Source organism: Scophthalmus maximus, chromosome 5 (genome assembly GCF_022379125.1).
Source record: "Scophthalmus maximus strain ysfricsl-2021 chromosome 5, ASM2237912v1, whole genome shotgun sequence".
Lineage (NCBI taxonomy): Eukaryota > Metazoa > Chordata > Actinopteri > Pleuronectiformes > Scophthalmidae > Scophthalmus > Scophthalmus maximus.
In genome coordinates this window covers 828,517-849,253 of record NC_061519.1, presented here as the reverse complement: position 1 = coordinate 849,253, position 20,737 = coordinate 828,517, and the positions used below count along the sequence as shown (strand labels likewise).

The following is a 20,737-nucleotide window of genomic DNA, read 5'->3' as shown; positions in this document are numbered from 1 at the left end:
GTTTTTGTATTTTGTTTTTAATGAAAATTACGAATCAGTGGGAAAATACATGTGGACTGATAATGATGTTCAAAACGTAGCAAAGAGCATGAGCTGGCCTTCACAGTGAAACTGAACTTCATTGGGAACAGATACACAGAAAACACCTGAAGTCAAGTTCAGTTGTGGGATGTTGTGCTTGATGCTGTTTGTGTGGCAGGACATGGTCCAAGACTCCATAGCAACACTGATTGTCCATGGTCAAGTGCAACTGCATTGTTCCTCCTTCACAGCTGGGGAGGAAAGTGGTTGATGCTAGGGTTCAAGGCTCTTTGCATATGAGAACATTAACACCAGAAAAGACCGAAAGAAAATGGGGAAGACTGGGAGCTTCACCAAGGTCATGGAGGAATGGGGACAAGGGTGACAAAGAGAGGTCTGGTGGCATGGGAAAGTCACCTCAGAGATGGATCTGAATGGATTGGAAGAGAAGGGAGGGGTCGGGGGATGCATAAGAAGGGGCAGATGGTGCCCTTGGGTGCATGGTGGCTGATGGGAGATTTTTCAGAGGTTACTTGGGATTGGGTGCAAATAAGCATTGTCACAACACTATTGTCACAATTGGTCCCTGCTTGAATGGTGGCTCTCTTAACTTGACCCCAGCAACCCTTGCCGGTCTTCTCCTCTCCAGCTTGGGTATTGTTGTTTCCCTCTGTCTGAATGGTTTGCTGGTATTCAGCCTCCATTGTGGCTCTTCAGTCAAAGAATTATAGGCTGCAAAATGAAATAAGCATCAATCAAATGAGATGATTTCTGTTGAGAGGTTTTTTGGACAATGGAGTAGGGGGTCTCTGTCCACCTGAAAAGGCCACACTTGTCTGTGGCACCATGTGATGTTTGAGATGAAATATGGGTTGAATTTATATGATCCACCATCATTTTCCTACATCTTGACTAAACAATAAACTAATTTTTGCTTTCCCACAATCAACTCATTCCATGTTGACACTAACTTTTCATGTTTCTAATTTTAGAACAGTAATTCTATTGGATTTGTTGAATGTGACCAGATTCTGTTTTTGGACAGAGTGAAATTTCATTTGGCTTTACTTGAACATGACTTTTCTCGTTGACCTCTCCCTTTTTTCTGTCCCCTCTTAATATTCTTAAATTACAATCATAAAACAGCTACAGTGCAACATGAATTCATGCCACCTGTAAAATTTCCAGAGATCAGTCTGAAGTCAGTCTACAAGCCATGTTTATGAACTGTCCGTAAAATATAGAAAAGAAAACCCTGAATATCTATCAAGGTCCAAAATGGAGTAATGTTCACAGATTGCCTGTGACGTTTCAGACACTGTACCTCACAACATTTTAATATTTCCCACTTACTGTTTGAAGAAGCATCATGACACAGGAGTAAGAGTTAGAAAGGGTTTCAACTGAAATGTAATCTGAATCCAAGATCATAATCTCGCTGATAATCAATCTTTCTCTGTGTCCTGTCTGCAGCTGGCTGTCTGGCCTCAGAGCTCTCTTTCCTGCTGGAGCCTAGTGATGTGATTGCAGTGAGAGATCAGCCTCTCATGCTTGACTGTTGGGTGCAGGGTGAGGAGCCGATCATGGTGACGTGGCGTAAAAATGGCGTGCCTTTACCTCCCAGTCCGCGGGTTCAGGTGCTGGCAAATGGCACACTGTTCCTCCAGAGCTTCCAGAAACGCAGAGAGGGGAGCGAGGCAGACATGGGCGAGTATGACTGTGCTGCCCAAAATCGCTATGGCATGTTGGTCAGCCGCAAGGCCAGAGTCCTTTTGGCATGTAAGTGTCTGACCGTGCAACACAACATAAGACTGTTACAAAATTGTACTATATATTTTATGACATACAAAAACATGTGCTTGATATTGCTCAGAGACACAAAGAAATAATGTCACTGCTTATTCTCTGGTGAGCAGAATAAGTTTCTCACTGTGCCAAGACGGGCAGAGGGGAAGTGCATTATATTCAATACCACATCTACCTACAAGCTGCAGTTCCTCCAGCTACAGTTGTGAGATCATAATTTAGGTCTAATCATACATTTATTCCCCTTGTGTAATCGGGGAATGCCAATTTAGTTTTCTTCTGTGGTGGATTAATCAAAATATATAATAAAGGTAAATAATTTTATCACAATTGTCACCATGAGGAATTTGGAAAACCCAGATGAACCAGTGTCCGGACATCTGTGCTCCTGCATACTTAATTATTCAGTTAACTATGGTATTGTGTTTCTTTTTAAAATTATTTATTTTTTTATATTTCCCCCTCCCCACATCCTGCTGTCTCCCCAGAGGTAGCCACACTATAGTGGAGACTAAATTTATGACTTTCCTACTCATTCTAGCTCATTAATCCATGCACAAAGATTTTTAGATTCTTTTCTACCATGTCCCCTGGGGGAGATAAGTCATGCTAACCAATCTTGTTTTGTAAGCAGAATCGGTCCCTTCTGTTTTGATACAATATCTATGGCCAATATTTTCCTCACTGAAGCTGATCTTTGTGTCATCTACTTCTCAGCTCTTCCTAAATTCCACACCCACCCATTGTCTATGTCTGTGGATGAGGGAGGCGTTGCTCGTTTCCAGTGTCAGATTAACGGTGTACCTGAGGCCAACATCACCTGGGAGAGAGACAGAGTGCCACTCAGCACCACCGACAACAGGTAACACCACACACACAAACACACACACTACAGTGTAGAACTATGCACTGCACAGTAGGGATGTTGGGGATGTAACAAGCTAAGACTTTTGTCAGCTGTTCATTTTTTGCATAAATCCATAACACAATGCTTTATTGAACTGGTATTTGTGATCAGGGTTTGGTTGGACTTTCAGGGTGACAGTGACGTTCATGTAATATGTAAACAAGTATAATTTTCGCTCAGAACTAATGATCTATGAAGTTGCTCTGAGCTGTCGCTCACAGAAACACCCATGTTCTGGGTGCATTTACCCTAAAACAACAAAAAACGAATGCTACCGACTTGAAGATAACATGCATAGGAAACACTCCTACAACATAATCAACATCTCCACTTTCCAGCTGTAAGCTCTGTATGTTGCAATCACTCTAAAGGGGCATAAATACTGTACCACATTGTTTTTGTGTATAACTCATGGAGCTGACTGTAGCTTTGTTTCTGGCAAATCAAGACTCGTCCCTTTTTTCACCATAAAAAGATTTCACAGTTGGAATCAATCATAAATGACATGAATATAGACTGAACTTGAAACAGCAACCTTGCTAGGTTACATGTTATCAGCATTTAATGGAAAAAAAGACATGTCAAATTTGAACAATTCATTAATCCAAAAACTGTAACTTGTACAAAGGCCCAGTCTGATTCTGATGGCCGTACACCCAGAATTGATCTAAACCCCACAATCAACATTAAAGGGTCACTTTAAACGGACTGTATCTTTAGAGCGCTTTTCCAAAGCACTTTACAGTACAAGTCACATTCACCCATTCACACACATTCATACAGCGCTGCTATATACAATGCTTCCTCTGTCACATTCATACACTGGTTTGGGGTTGCCACTTCGGAAATAAGTGAAGTTGTGATGTGAAAAGCGTCAATGCTTCACCTACCCTCTGACCTCCCCTACCTATCAGGTACACTCTGCTGCCAATGGGTATTCTCCAGGTGACTGGAGTGAGGCAGGCTGATGCTGGGGTTTTCCGATGTGTCGCCACCAACCCAGCAAACACTCGCTCCAGCCACGAGGCTGTTCTCAACATCACTGGTAGGTGGAAACCTATGTAGCACAGTCCGAGAAGGATCTCTAAATTGAACAATGTTTGGAGCTCTACTCACATCACTGCAGTAAACATCAGAATTCTTTTTTCATTCCAAATCTGTTACATCTGAAAACTGTTGGACTGTGTAAGCTCGGTAAAATATCTTTTTCCAACTACTGTCCCCCTTTTTAAAACCTGTTTAAAGCTTATTCTATGGCTCAGCCTCTGTCCTTTTTTATTGTAATGATTTTGTCATGAAAGGTCCTTGGGTTTGGTATCAGTTACTGACACTTCCAATTCACTCAAAATCAAAATCAAATCACAGGAGCTGATGAGGTTTTTCCAGTTGCGGAGGTGTGCGGTCACACAGTGTCTTTTGTTTTCGTTCACATGAGCCACCATTGCAGCTCCACTAACTCTGTGACAAATTCAAAAAAGTATCGGAGAGCTTTGCAGGAAAGATTTGGTTTGTATCAGCCGTAGCTTAACAGCTCTGATACAGCTGAACATGTTGAACATACAGAACAGTGAAACAAGTCCAAACCACAGAGATTCAGGCAAAGGACACAGAGAGGATATGACCTGACCTTTCTTACATTGCTCTTCTCTCCCTGTGTATTTGGACTATTGATCAATCTTTTGAATTTCAGCTCCTGTGATTTGATTTTGATTTTGAGTGAATTGGAAGTGTCAGTAACTGATACCAAACCCAAGGACCTTTCATGACAAAATCATTACAATAAAAAAGGACAGAGGCTGAGCCATAGAATAAGCTTTAAAAGGGTTTTAAAAAGGGGGACAGTGGTTGGAAAAAGATATTTTACCGAGCTTACACAGTCCAACAGTTTTCAGATGTAACAGATTTTACTTTGATATCAAACTTAAATTTGAGGTACAGGTCCAATAGTCAAGTCATCTGATTAAAGCCGTCTGCTTTGAATGATAATTCAGGCCATCTGAATGTTCATGTTAAATAATGTAGTAGAATGGACGTTAAACAATGAGCACTGGTTTTTCCTCCTTAGGCCTTTATGACAGTAAATGTATCAACTGTTGTGCGGCACAATGTTGCGTTCTAAGTGAAATAAAAATAACTGACGATGTGAGAGTAAAGTTAGTGAAAATATTTTTTTGTGGATTGACATGCAGCACTGTACTCTTCATTCACACTCACTTTTATTCCTTCATCAATGCAGATGGAGCTTCCAGAATCTACAAGGAGCCGGCCATCTTGTCAGGACCCCAGAATCTGACCATCACTGTCCATCAGACAGCCATTTTGGAATGCATAGCCACTGGAAACCCAAGGCCCATAGTTTCCTGGAGCAGGCTAGGTATGACTGGGGAATTCTAATCAAATGTATATGGTCCGAGGAGGATTAGTTACAACCATCATGTTCTAACTTATATCTCAAACTATCTCTGTGTCTGTCTGTGTCTGTGTCCATCAGATGGACGCTCCATTGGGGTGGAAGGCATCCAGGTTCTGGGGACTGGGAACCTGATGATCTCAGATGTTTCCCTGCAGCACTCCGGTGTGTATGTATGTGCTGCCAATCGTCCCGGCACCAGAATGAGACGCACTGCGCTCGGACGACTCGTGGTGCAAGGTGAGATCATACAGAGACTACTGCTCTCGTGATCTTGTGAAAAGTTTGAATTTTTCTACAGGCCCGACAGTGGCCATCGGTACTGGCCACAGGTTTAGTGTTTAAAACTTCCTTTAAAACTTAAAGCTAACTTTTTCGTTTGCAAGGAACAGTTCTGGAAAATCACTTTGTGATCACATTTACATCATAGGCAGGCATGGCCATAACCAGCAGCTCAAGAGAGATTATGAATCTGAATTTACGTCTGGCAAAGAAAAAAAACATCTGTAAAAATGTAACATTGTTTTTCTCCATGACATGTATTGTGTGTGTGTGTGTGTGTGTGTGTGTGTGTGTGTGTGTGTGTGTGTGTGTGTTGTGTGTGTGTGTGTGTGGGTGTGTGTGTGTGTGTGTGGGTGTGTGTGTGTGGGTGTGTGTGTGTGTGTGTGTGTGTGTGTGTGTGAGTTTGGTGAGGGCAGAGGGAGGAACGGGTCAATACTAAAGCTCCACCCTGTCTTCTCACCTTTGCCCTGGGCTGTTTAGTGGGGGTGGAGGCTGGGATCCTATGTTTGGTGTTTGGTGACACTGATGGTGTGAGACCCTTCCCCACATCCTCCCCTTCCAGTTCCTTTCTAACAAATAGGGGGATGTGGACTCATCCATCACCCTGCAGATGTCCATACACTCAGACCACTTATATTTCTCACTGTCATTAGCTGTGTTTTAATTGGATGTCCTTAGGCCAGCTCAATTACTGTAGCAGCTCACCTGCTAAGTGTTACAGGGGAGCACAAGGGAAGAGACAGAATAATGTCTATGGTTTCTCTGGGAATGATGAATGTTCCTTTTCATCATGGCAGAAAAACTTGATTTGCTCAAAGGTTTAAAAGGTTTAAAAGCAACTTACTGAGACACAGATACAGCGAGGATCAGTGGTGAGGGAAGGACTGTGTACATTTGTGCTTTATACTGTTACATTTGAAAGGAGTTGTTGCTGGTTACTTTACTATTAAAACAACATAGATACTCTGTACTGCATACATACACTGAACAAATTTATACTAGCTCCGAGGCCATTATGCTGCTTGTTTCTTAATCTATCAATACTCATCACCCACTGATATTATATAACAAATATTTCAAGTACAGTTTTGATAATATGTAAGTGTAATGGTCATATCATGTAAAGATATATTTCTTACATTGAGGTATTTCAATTCTGACTGGCTCAGGATAGTACAGGATAGTACAGGGTCAGGGTTGGACCACTGTTATTAACATGCACTCACAAGAACATTACAGTGATATTCACTTCTGGACATTTTGGGGGATTTGTTAGAAACAGATCAGAATCTAAATGGTCAAAATCAATTTAGAGAACTAACTGTTCTTTACAGTGATGCACTGATCAAATCACACCACAGTATTAACATAACAGTGGGAAATGTGATGCCATAAGCATCACATTTCCAGGTAGAAGTTTGGGTTTCCATTTGAAATAAAATGCCTAAGTATGATATTAACTAGTTTATGATTTATATGTATTTTTAATAGATTTCTTATAAATGAGACGTTTTTTAAGCTCAATGACATGAATCTATAGTTATATATGTAATTCAGCTTTGTTTACAAGTTCCTCTTTAGTCTGACCAGATCAATAAATACTTCCTGCTGTCACTCTGTCACAGTGATTGACAGTGCCTCAGGTGTATGGCAGGAGAGGAGGCACTGATCTCTAATATATCCATTAATATATTGATCAGTTTGCTCTGGTTTTGGGATTGAGACAGAACAAAGCCCTTTATGTTTTGTAAATCTGGAACCATGAGCACCCACAATGTGTGTGTTATAAAAGATGTTATTAGATGAAGTTGTAACCAGGTAAGATGAGTCTTTTCTGATTCCTGGGTAATTTGTTTTGCACACTTTGTTGTTTTTTAGATTAATTATTTTAAATGGAGGTCCATGCCCATCAATAACCCATTAAGTGTATATATATTTTATTTTTTAAATGCTTTGCAAAATTATTATAAATCAAAACTTCGTAGGGCCAACATCTTGGTGATTTTAACTGTTAAACATTTGAACAGTGAAGTAAAAAATTTAGTAGGACTGAATACTTAATGAAGATAAGATAAGATAAGCCTTTATTCATCCCACAACAAGGACATTTGAAGCCACAGGTTTGAAAGTACAGAAAAAAGAAAATGCAGTCATACAAAACAAACCTGAAAGGTCTAAATAATATTTGTGCACACATGACTGTGAATGAGTTTTGAGGTTACAAAAAGAGAAAGTAAACTTTCACAGCAGGAAGTCGTGAGTTACACCCTAATTGAGCTTCCAGTAAAATTGAAAGAATGGCATTTATATATATACTGTGTGTGTATATATATATATATATATATATATATATATATATATATATATATATATATATATATATATATATATATATAAATGTAAGGTGTTTTTCCATGTTAAAAGTATTTAGAAACATGATTGAAAAAATGGCATTGGAAAATGTTTTCTCTGGTTCTATTAGTCTTTAGTAAGTACGGCAGGGTATTGCTGCCCCCGCAGAAAAACAAATATGAATCAGTATCAGTATATGTGATACTGATCCATTTCTATATTTCTGCTGTGGCAGCAATACGCTTCCATAACTAAGAGCTAAGTCATCCCATACTGTTGAAAAACTGGCGTAGTTCAAGTTTCAAATATCCAAAGAAGGTAAAGCTCAGAGTGAAGGTGCATGTTTTTATTCTTCAGCTTGAGTCAAGTTCAGTGGGGAGAAGTGAGAATGCTGTCTGTGTTTCAGTGTGAAGGTTAGCAGAGTCTCTCTCTGTGTTCTCACAGTCATGACCGTGACCACAGGGACAAAGAACACAACAGACAGACAGGCAAAAAGTGCACGACTAGACGGTCAATTCAGGGTGCAAGGTGCAGCAGGGGGGTGCAAAGGGAAAGGAGATGAACCTCTAACCTATGACCCCTGACTTTGACAGGAGGATTCAAAGCATGTGTCTGTGGAAACAGTTGGAGTGAGGGAGGAGGCGCTTGAATCAGGATGGACACATAGGGAGGTGGAAGGAGAAAGGAGGCGTGGTCTCAGGGTTAATTAAGCAGGGCTGGAAGATGGATAGCATCCCAGCAGATGGGTGAGGGCAGCCAGGGTGTCACCATGTTGAGACACACACAAAGGGTGGCCAGTCATTTTGGAGGATGGTGCGTTAAATACATCCATCCCTCCCTCTTACTCATTTTTGTCCACATGTTTTCCAGACGAAATGAGCTGCAGATCTTTTATCTGCACCAAAGTCTTTCACTTGCTGAGCCACATGACTGCTTTCCTAAATGTCTTGGCAAAAATATACTTACATGTATATGACATGTTCGCCTGATTTCTCATTGACTGAAGGGTTTTAGTTTAGTATCTGTGGAATGTTCTGTTTTGTTGTTATTTATTTGTCAAAATAATCAGGTTGACCAGACAACACAAGAGACGCCTGCTGTGGTAATGATATTGTCACTTTGATAGGAATTCAGAATTTTAAGAAAATCTGAATATGAGAACAAATAATTTCATATTACAGTAAAATTATCACAAATTAAGAAGTGATGTGCTCAATTAGAATTTGAAGAATGATTGAAATTAATTTATAAAAACATTTTTGAATGAAAAATTGTATTCAACAATATTTGACAGTTGTATTTTGTGGCTATTTTAGATATCTATACAGAACATATGATCAGTCTTATAGCTTAAATCACTCAACAGTATTAAATAAGCTTGAACATTGGTTTAAGATTGGTACCAGATTATACAGCTCTTTCTATTATTAAGAATTTAGAGGACCTTTTAAAAGTGTTATTCATTAAAATACTTTTTTGTTAACAACAGCAATATTTACCTTTTATTTAATCAAATGTTTTTACTTCTCTACTTGTGCTTATGTTACAATTTAGTGACACAACTAAGTGGCCAAAATATATTGTTCAGGTTTATGAGTAAAATCAAACAATAAGGTGAAAATGTTTAGGTGAAACTCAAGGTCAACAGAATTACTTATTAATACAGAGTATGGATCGATGAACGGTCAGCTGAGGACGCCTCACACTCTGACATGGTGGTGGAGGAGCTGAACAGATGAAGGGGTGGACGGCAATGCCCCTGAGAGATAATGCCTCCACCACACCCCTTACTCTCATTCTATGTCACACAAGCACACACACACACACAAAGAGAGAGAGAGAGCGAGAGAGCACATAACAATATCACGCTGGTTACCTACAAATCCCATATACTTTACATGATGTCTGCTGACCACACCAGACAACACACAGTTTATGAATGTTTGTGTTCCCATTCACATGTGCATCATGAAAATCCAGAGACTTGAGAAACTGACACGGCCAATTAACTTCAGTCCAATCAGTCTGCATTTTAAATTGCGTGAGGGTTATGCAATGATAACATAATGTTGTAATATGGTCAATGCCTTGACCCCCCTTCCTCTCTGCTCCTACTCAGCTCCACCAGAGTTCCTGCAGTGGCCGCAGTCTGTGTCTAAACCAGCAGGGGGCAGTGCTGTGTTCAGCTGTGTGGCCCAGGGTGTCCCCGAGCCTCACCTCATCTGGCTAAAGAATGGCAAGGTCCTGATGCCTGGACACAATGTAAAGCTGACCAACAACAACAGGTACATCTTTAAAAATTTCAAATTTTAAATCTCAACAATCAAATAAAGTCTGAATGAATATGACTAATTCATTGTGATCCTGCAGGGCCACTTACTGATAAGTTACTTACAGTATCATGATACAAACAATTCAAGAACACATCGATTCTTAAGTGAAATATCATAGCAACCCAAAGACACAGAGTGGCACTCTTTGCTACTGCTAATGCAATACTGCATTATTTTTGCAAGAATGATGTCATGACTGTGAATAAATGCAGGCAAAATGTAGACGTCTGAGGACAGAAGGCGCGGGTCACTGTGATGCTTTGGTATTACAGCAACACAGAGAAAAGATGCATTTGACAAATGTGCACAACATTTGGAAGGAAGATTTCCTGAAATGGTTGTATTCTCAAATGCAAGCTTTCAATGCAAGTCAGTGCATGGATGAGCTTTTTTCAGCTATGCATTTTACAGCTGTAACACATGGTGGTACTGTAGAGTTACTGAGCATGTTAGACCCTGATGATCAGCTAGGGGGTTAACAACAAACAACAATAACATTTAATCATCTGTGCTGATTGAAACTCTGTTCAAACACACGGCCAGCATACATACACAATGCAGAGAGAGTGTCAGCAGGGGCCGTCCAGCAGGTATCACACTGCTCCAGGCCAGTCAGGAAGGACTCTCCATCCACAACATATGGTTGATTGAGTACTGAGAGCTTCATAGTTAGGTTTTTAAAAAGCAGGTGCTGCCTGATTTGGTCCTAATCATTTTGTGCTTTGGTGCATATTACCAAAATTTGCCATAACACTTAATCAGCCTCTGTGCTTTGTGGGGTTATTGTATGAGCCAGATACCAATAAAATACTTACAATGTCCTGCAGGTAGGTACAAAGAACAAAAACAACACTAAGGAGAGCAACAGAGTAACAACTGGACATTTTAGAGGGAATTATAAATATATTATTCTCTTGGTATTCCTGCTGCTGCTGCTGGACAATGTTGGATTACCAACTGAGGTAATGTCGGCAATTGTCCTAGGGTCCCAGTTCGTCAGGCGTCATATGCGCCCCCAGGTCTATTTTGTTGAAATGTGATTTGTCTTCCCAGCAGTTGTGTTGGTTCAACAGCAGAACAAATGCACATTTTCAAAAAGGTTTGTATTGACATTAGAGGAGGCCAACATAGAACATAAGTCATGTTATAATGCAACATATGTAGTATATGAAGGTGGAGGAACCATTGCCAGTCTGTAATGTTTAATAAGGAACCTAGTAATTATTATATTAATGCTTTTATTTGCACACCAGTGGCTTAAGCAGCAGCAGTAGCAAAAGCGGGAATAGCAGAAATACCAGTATCAGTGATGTCATTGTATTAATGTTAGGATTAGAATTCATACAGCCTAATAATGTTGTAATTATTATAAGGGAGTAATCATATTAGTAGTGTTAATAATAATTGTAGTTGTAATAGAAAAATAAGTGGTATTACATAGTGGTGGCTTCACAGCAGAGCAAGTCAAGTTGCAGTAGTTTAATTCAATTTCTATTTTATTTTATTTGTAAAGCACCAAATCACAACAGACATCGTCTCAAGGCTCTTTACATAGTGAGATCGAGAGAAACACAACAGTTTCCACAATGAGCAGCTCTGAGACTGTGGAGAGAAAAAAACTCCCTTTAACGGGAAGAAATCTCTAAAAGACACAGGACATCTGCTGTGACCGGTTGGAGGAGAGGAGAGAGATGGGGGAGTATTACGTTTAGTTGCACAGTAATTTACAGACCATCACTGTGTTATTACATACAGTCCTGTACAGTGGTGGAAAGTAACTAAGTACATGCACTTGAGTATTCTACTTAAGCACAGTTTTGAGGTACTTGTTCTCTACGTGAGTATTTCCTTTTCAAGAATCTTTATACTTACACTCTAAACAGCTGTAGTTACTCATTACTTTTATGATAAAGATTTTACACAGTGGTTAATATAGAAAGACTGAAAAATTACAACACATTGATAAAGACAAAACCTGGTTTTTATTTCAATACATGTTAAAATGATCCAGTATCTTACCAGAAATCAAACAAAGACAGAAAGTCCATAAACTAAAAAACTGTATGAGAACTTTTTTTTCTTCTTTCCTCTGCAATTAATCATCTTATGATCGTTGATCTTTGTCAGATGTCCCAGCTCCACCTGCAGCAGCTACTGTATAACAGGAACATGCTACAATACAGTAACATGTTCCTCACACATTGATGTCATGTACAGTCTAATGATATTTCAGTAAGAGGGACCAAGCCACTACTTTTATGTGTAGTTAAAGTATTCAAAACTTTAACTACCTTTTTTGCTAATACTTATGTGCTTTTACTTAACTCTGATTTTCCATGCAGGACTTGTAGGGGAGTATTTTTCTATAACATGATTGGTCCTGAGTACTGCTTCTACCCCTGGTGTGGGCTACATGTGATCATGAACTGATGCAGCTGGGTTTTGTTTGTGCAGCACTCTGGCTCTCACCCGTATCAGTTCAGAGGATGAGGCCATCTACCAGTGCATCGCCGAGAACAGTGCTGGGACCAACCAGGCCAGCGCCCGATTGGCTGTGGCCCTGAGCAAAGACCTGCCTGCTGCCCCCCAGGGCTTCACAGCCAGTGTCCTGTCACCAAACGCCCTGCAGATCACATGGAGCCAGCCACCCGCAGACGTCACTGACAGCATCATTGGATACGTCCTGCATATCCGCAAGACAGGAGGTGAGTGTCAGCATACACTCCTGTGGCTCAGGAGATAGAGAGGGTTGTCCACTAACCAGAGGGCACATGGTTCAATCCCTGACTCCCCCAGCCCATGTGCCTAAGTGTCCTTGGGCAAGACACTTAACCCTAAATTGTCCCAGGCATCTGTACTGGCAGTGTATGAATGATCTCTTATGCATTGGTCTGTTGTGGCTGTGGAAGCTGTGGGGCAGAAAAAGACTGAACAATGTCCTCTGGACACAATCGAGGTGAGAGGAGGATGTTGGCAATCCCTCTCACTCCCTGTATGAGAGTGTGGGGGCCTGAACCCTCAGTGCAAGAAGGAGCTACCACTGGATTAATAAAGTCTTAGTGTGATTGTGTGTATAGAAGCGCTGATTGAAGGTATGTGAATGGGTGAATGTGACTTGTACTGGAAAGCGCTCTGAGTGATCAATACATCATTGTATTGTATTATAAGTGTGAGTTTTCACTAATTATAAGTATCAGTCTGGTAGAAATTAAAGCAACTGTTATACAACCCCCCCTATCCCCCGATATGTTTACAGTACATGTCACTAACCCTGTTTGTGTTTTCTATCTCTCCTAGTGTATCTCTGACCCCAGAGCTGCAGGACCCAAACCTGTCATTATTATTGTTATTATTATTATTAATATTAATATCATCACCAATAATAACAACAACATAATTTTATTTTTTAATTATAAGTATCAGTCTGGTAGAGATTAAAGCGGCGGTTGTTCAACTGTCCTCCCTCTCTCTTCTCTCCTACTGTCTCTCCTCCAACCCTCTTTCTGCCCACTTCTCCTCTCTTCCTCCTCTCTCTCCTCACCCCAACCGGTCGAGACAGATGACCGCCCACAACTAAGTCTGGTTCTGTCAGAGATTTCTTCCTGTTAAAAGGGAGTTTTTTCTCTCCATCGTCGCCAAGTGCTTTGCTCATTGTGGGATTTGTTGGGTTTTCCCTGTAATATTGTAATATTGACCTCACTATGTTAAGTGCCTTGAGACAATGTATGTTGTGATATGGCGCTATACAAATAAAATTGAATTGAATTGAATTGAATAGAAGAGCGCTACATAAATACCGTCCATTTACCATGAGTCTGTTGTGAGATACCCTTGGTACTTCATCATAACAACAACTTGTCTTTTGTGTGTTTGTGTGTGTGTGATACAGAAGTGGACAGCCTGGAGCTGCAGGAAGCCATCAGTAAAGGCTCATTCCAGCATGACATTACCAACCTGGAAGTAGCCACCACCTACTCCCTGTACCTGAAGGCCTACTCTCCTCTGGGAGCCAGTCAGCAGTCCCACACTGTGGTGGCTACAACACTAGGTGGAGGTAAGAACATGACACACTGCCCCAACCAGAGGATTCTGCTAATGTATTTACATTATTAGTTTATATCCTCATCATTTCCCCAGAGGATCTGATATATCTGTGCTCTCATTGCTCTCCCTTTTCTATCTTTGCTGTCCATACAGTACCGACCCCTCCCACATTCTTCACCAAGGTGGTGAACTCCAGTGCTGTGCAGGTTCTGTGGGAGCTCCCCAGTAAGGCTGGGAAGGCTGAGGGCTTCAGGCTGTCCTACCGCAAGGTGCCCCACGCTGACTTCCAGGGACCCATCCAGCTGCCGTGTCACATTAATGCCCACACCATCTCAAACATGGGTAAGTGTGAGAGTTTGTGTGTGTGTGTGTGTGTGTGTGTGTGTGTGTGTGTGTGTGTGTGCGTGTGTGCTTGTGTGCGCGTGTGTGTGTGTGTGTGCGTGTGTGTGTCTGTGTGTGTGTGTGTGTGTGTGTGTGTGTGTGTGTGTGAGTGTGTGTCTGTGTGTGTGTGTGTGTCTGTCTGTGTGAGTGTGTGTGTGTGTGTGTGTGTGTGTGTGTGTGTGTGTGTGTGTGTGTGTGTCTGTGTGTGTGTGTGTGTCTGTCTGTGTGAGTGTGTTTGTGTGAGTGTGTGTGTGTGTGTGTGTGTGTTTCTCAGATCAAAGGAACAAGTGGAGCAAATTCTGTCTCTTTACACCACCGACTAACAGATGTGTTGCTTTGTGGACTAAGTGGTCTATAGATTGTCAGATGTAGGCAATTATCTCTCTGTATATCTGTCTGTCCATCATTTTCTCTTTCTTTAGTTAATGAATAGTTATGAATAGGTGGGTATGGTTAAAGTGTCAAAGCTGCAATCATAACTGTATATAGCAAAAATGAAAAGCAATATTTTGAAGCAGAAATGTAATGAATGTATCTTATGTATAATTAAAAACAAAGAGGTCAGATAGACTACACTGAAAGTACAGATCCCAAACTACAACACCTGTGAGTTTTACAGTCCGTATAATGATGTGGTTGAGTATCATTTCTGGCTGAAATTATGGCAATCAACACCAAGTAAACATCCCTGTATCACCAATACAATAGCCAATGTGTAGAAACGGTACACATGTACCCAGCAGAGTCTTAAGACAAAAATCAATCCACTCATCATCAAACTGCTGACTGACTGTTTCAGAATCGGGTGCAGTGTATGAAGTCAAACTGGTGGCCTACAATGGAAATGGGGAGAGTGACTGCTCCAAGAGACTGGTGTCACTGGCTGAGGAAGGCGTCAGTGACCAAAGCACCGGTGAGTATGATCACAGACTGTCAGCAGGTGCCCTGACCACACCTGTGAATGTTGAGGAGCACAAGGTACAAGGAGCACATATCTCAATTAGTAATCCCACATTTGCTAATTCCCAACCTAAACACTTTGCTCAGTTTTATTAAGTCAAAGATCAGACCCACAACAAATTTCATCCAATATCTTATTTTTGTGTTATCAGGATTTTTAGCCCCCTCTGTATGTGCCACATGTTAGATTAGCATCTTGGTGGTCATGCTCCACAGTAGTGCTGTGTTTGTTTCCAGGTGGGGACAGTCTGTGTCAGTGCAGGGATGGAGAGGCCTCTCTGGGCGGCATCGTTATTGGCATCCATATTGGCACCGCCTGCATCATCTTCTGTGTTCTCTTCCTCATGTTTGGATACCGTCGCAGGTAAATGCCACTCTAAATCCGAACTCTTGTTAAATAATAAACAGAAATGTATGTTTGTCATGAATTGTCCTGTAGCTATGCTGATGTAAAGTTATGCAGATTATATTCTCATATTTGGAACCTGTTTGCAGTCTTTTTTGCAGTAAAGGGACTCAGGACAGCTGGTCTGTCCCGAGGGACGACGCAAGACACACTGGAAATCCTAAAGATGGTGCAAACTGCCCCAGAGGGAAGGCAGTGCCCCAGGTAGTCACTCTTTCATTTTATTCAACTATTTCATTTATTACAGTTTTGTTGCATCTTCATTATTTACCCTAGTGTAGAGACTTGAAACGAGTAGTTTAAGCAAATAAAAGAAGAACAATATAAAACAATGAGTAAACTTCTGAGGTAGGCAGGGTTGCTACCACACACGTGTGATACAACATGTACTATTTAGCCCCTTGTGTATAAAATTTTGATTTCTTTCAACGGGGCCCTTTGGTGCAGTTGTCTCCCTGATTATAGATGTACAGTAGAGGATAAGATTATATTCACTAAGTTAACTGATGGAATCTGGGGGTGTGGTTATGTCATTAAAAGTACCATACACGATTGATGTCTGATTGCTGGTCTTCTCTCTTGTCTCTCCCTTTCTATCTATCTTGTGACTCATCTTGTGAGCAGGTGGTCTGTCCAGCGCACTGCCAGGTCATCGTTGAGCAGCAGTCATCAAGTTTGCCTGGCACGGGCACTGGCTAACACTGGTCAATGTCAGCAACATGGATTCCATCCAACCCCACCCACACCCCCCACACCCGACTTTAGATGTCAGTCATTGGTTTAGTCTGCCCAAAATCTGCTGCTAATAACCTGAAAGTCGCCTCCACATAACAGTGACAGTAGTTATGTTATGTTAATTCACCCCAGATCTCCACCCTTACCTTGAACCAAAGCCTGTTGCCTTTATTGCCGGTGCCTGTGCACATGTGCATGTTGAGAAAGCCTTCGTACAGCATTGCCACTGAAGATGTGGCGCTGTCACGTTCTTTTAGTGTGTACACCAACCATGTCACTTTTCCAGTGGGAGTCTGTTCCATAACCAAAATATTCTATTTCTCAGATGTCCTCTTGTAAATTGACATGTGGAGATGTGCCCTGTGGTCTTAAATCCCCAAATGAAACCAAATATTTAAGCCTTCAGTTCCTCTGCAACAAGAAAGGTAAGAAACATAGCGGCCTTTGCAAACGCCTTACAGAGGTCTCTCATCTCTGATTAGAAATGACTGTACAAGCCATTTAGAAGAAACATGTAAACAGGCATTCAAATCTTCCAAAGAAAGCTACCTCAGTCTGATAAGAATGTCTGAGCCATAGTTGAGGCCAGTGTTAGCCTGTTGATGCTGCTTGTGCCGGCCTACCTCAACCAAAAAACCCTTTCCCTTCAACTACTGCCTTGACCAGTGCCAGTGCCAGTGCCAGTGTACCATGCCAGCTGCCAACAAGGCGAGTCCAGAGAGTGCTTACCAGGATGACTACCATGGAGACAATAACCATTGCAGAGCCTGAATTCCGCTGCCTGAGCCTTACTGTACCAGAGATTGGCATGAGACAGGGAGCTTCCTGTTCAAGCCAGGTCACCAAAAAATATCAAGGAGGTCATGTCATGTTGTCTCCATGATTAACATTGCTCCATCAAGATCCCAAAACGTATTTGTGCAGAGGATGCAGCTAATGGAAAATATGGACCTACGACTATTTTGTGAAGATTTAAACAATGCAGTCAATTTTTTCTATGGAGTTCATCACCGAAAATAAGTTCAGACTAACAGAATACTTTGATCTGCACAAACCTGATGGCATACTGAAGTGTAGCCAAAAATGATTGTTTGACGCCGTGTTGTCAGGTTAACTCTCCAGACGCCAAATGGGTCACCCTGGGACCTTGACGACACTGAGTTGGCAGCTGAAGAAGTTTTATGGTGATACCTGCCTGAAAGCACGGACATGGCTTCTGTCTCATGTGTCAGCCTATCCAAAGTGAAAAACCAGGGTGAATGACGCCCAAAGATGTAAACATTTTGATGGTTTTCTTTATTTTCCTTTAAAAATGTATTTTGAGAGAGAATACATTTACTTACAATTTTTGACGGTTCCTGTTTGAAAGGAGTCACCTGTTTGTAAAGTGCTTTAACTGAACCCAAGCCAAAAAAAATTAAGATAATAATTTCATTACCTTTTCTTTCATGTGCTTTTGTTTGAAGGTTATTCCAGGTGCACCCCTTCAATATGGAACTGTTTTTTGTTTGTTCTAGCATTTTAAAGTGACCAAATGAAGATGTCAGATATTTTAAAAAGACTTTTATGTCAATAGTATAAGGAATAATTGCTTTATATTTTAAATTAGTCGAGTAACTATTTAGCTATCTTTAAGACACATGTAACCAAATACCTCTACATTTTTAACATTCACAGTCTTGACCTCATTACCAAAGCACAGAGACATACTCCAGTGGGTGATAACATACTGTATGTGTGTGAGGAGGAACAGTATGTAAACCTTGAGGGCCGCAGCTTTGAGAGGGAACTACAAATTTAGATTCAAAGGTGCTCTCCAAAGAATATATATAAACTAAAAGTTTATATGTCCTATGTCATAATCTTCATAATCACTCACACTGGCAAACTACAGAAAAAATCCTTCAACTAAAACATCTACATTAGCTGACTAGCTACATCTCCTTCATATCTTTGGACTGCTGAGTGAACAACCAAACATCCATTTATAGCTAGATAGTTAGCTGCAGTACACACTTGGTTGTGATTTCATTTTGAATTTAAATGAACAAATGTGCCTCTTATATGACTGAAAAAGCTCAGTGTTTTATGGATCGAACGCGTGTGTTGCCTCAAGCTTTAATGCTCCACAAGGTTTACCATAACCCTTTATGAGTGCTAAAGGATTATTCAAAGCACAGCAGTATAAAACCTGGGGGTTTTGCCCTCTTCTCCTTTACACAACTGAAAGCTTTTAAGCCAATGCGATACCAAAAAGTGTATTTGTTATGGAAGACCTAAAACTTGAGTGTTTTTGTAGTGTGAAGTGTGTAGTTAAACTAGTTTTTAAAACTAAAGCATCTGTAACTTTTGTTTTGAACCAATTATTTCTGTCTTTTTTCGTTTGAGTCTTTTGTTCTCCCTGCAGTGCACATGAGAAGTTGCCAAAACGAAAGTTTGCTTTTTCTATTGTTATTATTAATGTTATTAGACCTGATTACATTAATGATGATCATTTCAAATGTTTTCTTATATGACATGTAATGATGCTAAGAATGTGCTCATTAGGATGGTCTTTGAGTCTAAGTTTTCCAAAATGTTTTGAGCTAAACTTGCTTTCTGCCTTGAAGCAGCCAGTGACTAGTGAACCAGGAAATACAAAATAAAAGGAAAAAAAATGTAGGAAAGTGGAAACTGGCTGCTAGTACCAACGAGAAACAATGCTTTAATGATGACAAGTGTTTTTATGTTCTCCTAGCTTTCCACTGGTGTATTGTAGCCAACTGCAAAACTAAAGCTTTACCCTGTTGGGACTGGGGTCCTGTCCTTGGTCTTTAACCAAAATGAGAAGGTTTGTTCGGCTGACTGTAGATAGGATGCTGGTGGAAACAGAGACCAAGCTGTTACTTGCAAGGTTGTCACTGTAAATGTTACACTTAAATGTAGGACATTCACAAAGATCTTTACTGGTGTTAGTTCGCACAAAAAAACTTTCAGTTTGGGTTTTTAGATTTTTGCGGAGGTTTGTCTGTCACCAGCCCAGTACTTTGAGAGTGCAGGGAATTTCTGAGAAGAGACAGTAACATTATAACAACTATATTATAACTCCTGAAATATAAAATAACATTTTCCCTTTCTTTCTTGTGGTTTGTTTGAGCGGACTTCTTATGTATTTATCTCATTTAACAAAATGGATATTCATTGTCATTTAGTATTCTGAAAATAATTTAATATTTTAGTGTCCATAAGCTTCTCCGCAAAAATTATCTGCTTACTGTGACAGCAGCTTTCTCAGTCTGGTATTTTCTACCGAACAGCTTGGTCTCTGTGTGAATGCAGACTCCCCTATCTGAATGTCAGACTTCTCTCCTTCCTTCATCACATTCCAACTTGCCTACAACCAAATAAAGACATTTTGTTTAATTCATTTTTCTCTGCCATAGCATTGTCATGTAAAGTTGTTTAGTCCACTTACAAAAACTAACCGGATCCAATTTATACAATGTAACAAAAACCCAAGCGATGGTTCGGACCTTGGTGGAGCTTGGTCCAGACTGTGTGAAAGCACCCTAAAACACACATCCAGTCTGTCGCATCCAATAGTTTTGTCAGGCTTCCTTCTCCCAGCTCACTGAGGTATCACAATTAATCTCACAATTGTCCTTCAGACATTATATCATCACGCCTTTTTTGAATGGTAAATGGGCTGTATAGCACTATTAGTCTTATTGACCACTCAAAACTCTACATTAAAAGTCACATAAACACATTCATACAGTGCTTCTATACACAGCACTTTATCTGTCACACATCATTCAGCTGTCAGGGGCAATTTAGGGTAAGCATGCAGACTTAGAGGACCCATGGATCGAACCATTATCGTTAGTAGACGACCCGCTCTATCTCCTGGGCCACAGCAGGAGGAGGTTTTAATTATAATCTACCTTTGTTTTCTCTTTAAATAATAGCTGCAATTGGGCAACCTCTATTAACATAGCCTCAGTCCAGATTACCGTAATAACTAGGGGCCCATCGCAAAGCTACTATTTATTCACAAAACTTTCACTTTGATAAATTCCCGACTAGTTTCAGAGCTCAGCACAGTACAGCATATGTTCTGT

General features: G+C 40.6%; 1 protein-coding gene across 1 annotated transcript; it reads left to right on the top strand.

The window, feature by feature from the left end:
• The first annotated feature begins 1,500 nt into the window (after positions 1 to 1,500).
• si:ch211-57n23.4 (immunoglobulin superfamily DCC subclass member 3) lies at positions 1,501 to 20,030 on the top strand. Its single transcript, XM_035633422.2, has 13 exons — positions 1,501 to 1,800; positions 2,545 to 2,689; positions 3,649 to 3,779; positions 4,971 to 5,108; positions 5,226 to 5,384; positions 9,898 to 10,063; positions 12,566 to 12,816; positions 14,001 to 14,165; positions 14,309 to 14,497; positions 15,336 to 15,449; positions 15,734 to 15,860; positions 15,992 to 16,106; positions 16,527 to 20,030. Exons 1-13 carry the CDS (start codon positions 1,569 to 1,571, stop codon positions 16,599 to 16,601), a joined length of 2,007 nt encoding a protein of 668 aa, XP_035489315.2. The 5' UTR covers positions 1,501 to 1,568; the 3' UTR covers positions 16,602 to 20,030.
• Positions 20,031 to 20,737: the final 707 nt, after the last annotated feature.

Coding starts and splice junctions, on each gene's coding strand:
- si:ch211-57n23.4 (XM_035633422.2), top strand. CDS start 1,569: ATGCTTGACTGTTGGGTGCAGGGTGAGGAGCCGATCATGGTGACGTGG. Junction 2,690..3,648: donor CTCAGCACCACCGACAACAG/GTAACACCACAC, acceptor CCTACCTATCAG/GTACACTCTGCTGCCAATGG. Junction 5,385..9,897: donor CGGACGACTCGTGGTGCAAG/GTGAGATCATAC, acceptor GCTCCTACTCAG/CTCCACCAGAGTTCCTGCAG.